The 1,441-nt window shown below is 69.2% G+C and overlaps 1 protein-coding gene across 1 annotated transcript; it reads right to left on the bottom strand.

Moving 5' to 3' along the window:
• Positions 1-214: 214 nt before the first annotated feature.
• On the bottom strand, positions 215-1,382 carry GJA5 (gap junction protein, alpha 5, 40kDa). Its single transcript, XM_004689587.2, has one exon. It carries the CDS (start codon positions 1,360-1,362, stop codon positions 289-291), a length of 1,074 nt encoding a protein of 357 aa, XP_004689644.1. The 5' UTR covers positions 1,363-1,382; the 3' UTR covers positions 215-288.
• Positions 1,383-1,441: the final 59 nt, after the last annotated feature.

Raw genomic sequence — 1,441 nt, 5'->3', positions numbered from 1 at the left:
GGCGGCACAGACCGGTGTGGGGACTCATCTGTTGCGCGGCCAGAATCCCACAGCCCCCCCTTCTTGTGCCCTGTCCAGTGGGTGTTAGGGGGCCTCACTGAGAGGTGGGCGGGGAGGGGTGGCGGGGCAGAGAACGGGGCGGGGGGCAGCCGGGGCGGGCCCCCAAGCGCCTGCCTGCACTCAGAGCCCCGTGTAGCTTCTGGAGTAAGTGAGGACGGGGTCCACGGGAGAGCGGCCATGAGCAGGAGCCCGCGGGCCCGCAGGGACCGCGGCCGCCGCCCCGCGGGCTCACACCGACAGGTCGTCAGACCGCGCCTTGCTGCTGGCCTTGCTGAGGCGGCGCTTGTCTCCGCCGAAGCCCTGGGGCGGGCGGTGGTCTGGGGCGCCCCCGTTGGGCACCTCGGGCTTCTGGGCGTAGCGGACGTGAATGAAGCCGTCCCCGGGGGCCTGCTCCTGGCCTCTCACTTGCTCGGTGGCCAGGTTGTGCGTGTTCTGCTGGGACGCCATCTTGTTACTGAAGGGGTTGAAGAACTTGCCCGCGGGGCCGTGGTCCAGGCACTGACTGAAGTCGGGGGGCGGCGTGCAGCCCTGGCCCAGGCGGGCCGCGGGCCCCGGGAGCGGGCACTCGGCCAGGCTCTGGGGGCGCTTGACGAAGCGCTGCCTGACCCTCTTCCAGCCCAGGTGGTAGAGCTCGGCCAGGCTGAGGAAGAGGGACAGGCCGGCCACGGCCAGCATGAACACGATGAACACGTTCTTCTCCGTGGGGCGCGACACGTAGCAGTTGACGGGGTGCGGGCAGGGGCTGCGGCGGCACACGTGCAGGGTGTCCAGGAAGATGCCGTAGAGCAGGTACTGGCCCACGATGAAGGCCACCTCCATGGTGGTGCGGATGAGGATGCTGCAGACGTAGGTGTTGAGCAGCGTGCCCTGCAGGACGATCCTGCCGTTCACCTCCTCCCAGCAGCTGAGCTCCGGCTTCTCGGCTGCCGGGTACTCGTAGCCCGCGGCGCGCACGTCCCGGGCGCGCTCGGCCTCGCGCAGACGGCGCTTCTCCTGCACGCGCACCGTGTGCATGGCGTGGCCCATGTACAGCAGCGACGGCGTGGACACGAAGATGATCTGCAGCACCCAGAAGCGGATGTGCGAGATGGGGAAGGCCTGGTCGTAGCACACGTTCTCGCAGCCCGGCTGGATCGTGTCGCACTGGAAGTCGGCCTGCTCGTCACCCCAGGAGGACTCGGCCGCCGTGCCCAGCACCAGCATCCGGAAGATGAAGAGCACCGTGAGCCAGACCTTGCCGATGACCGTGGAGTGCTTGTGCACCTCCTCCAGGAACTCGCCCAGGAAGCTCCAGTCGCCCATGGCGGCCCGCGGAGGACGGACGCCGCGGCTCCTGCAAGCAGAGCTGGGAGAGAGGAAGCTGCTGGAAACGGCCGGAAGG

This window comes from Condylura cristata, unplaced genomic scaffold (genome assembly GCF_000260355.1).
Source record: "Condylura cristata isolate star-nosed mole 26May11 unplaced genomic scaffold, ConCri1.0 scaffold00026, whole genome shotgun sequence".
NCBI classification, from domain to species: Eukaryota; Metazoa; Chordata; class Mammalia; order Eulipotyphla; family Talpidae; genus Condylura; species Condylura cristata.
The sequence above is the reverse complement of the archived record's forward strand: the minus strand, read 5'-3'. Positions and strand labels throughout refer to the sequence as shown.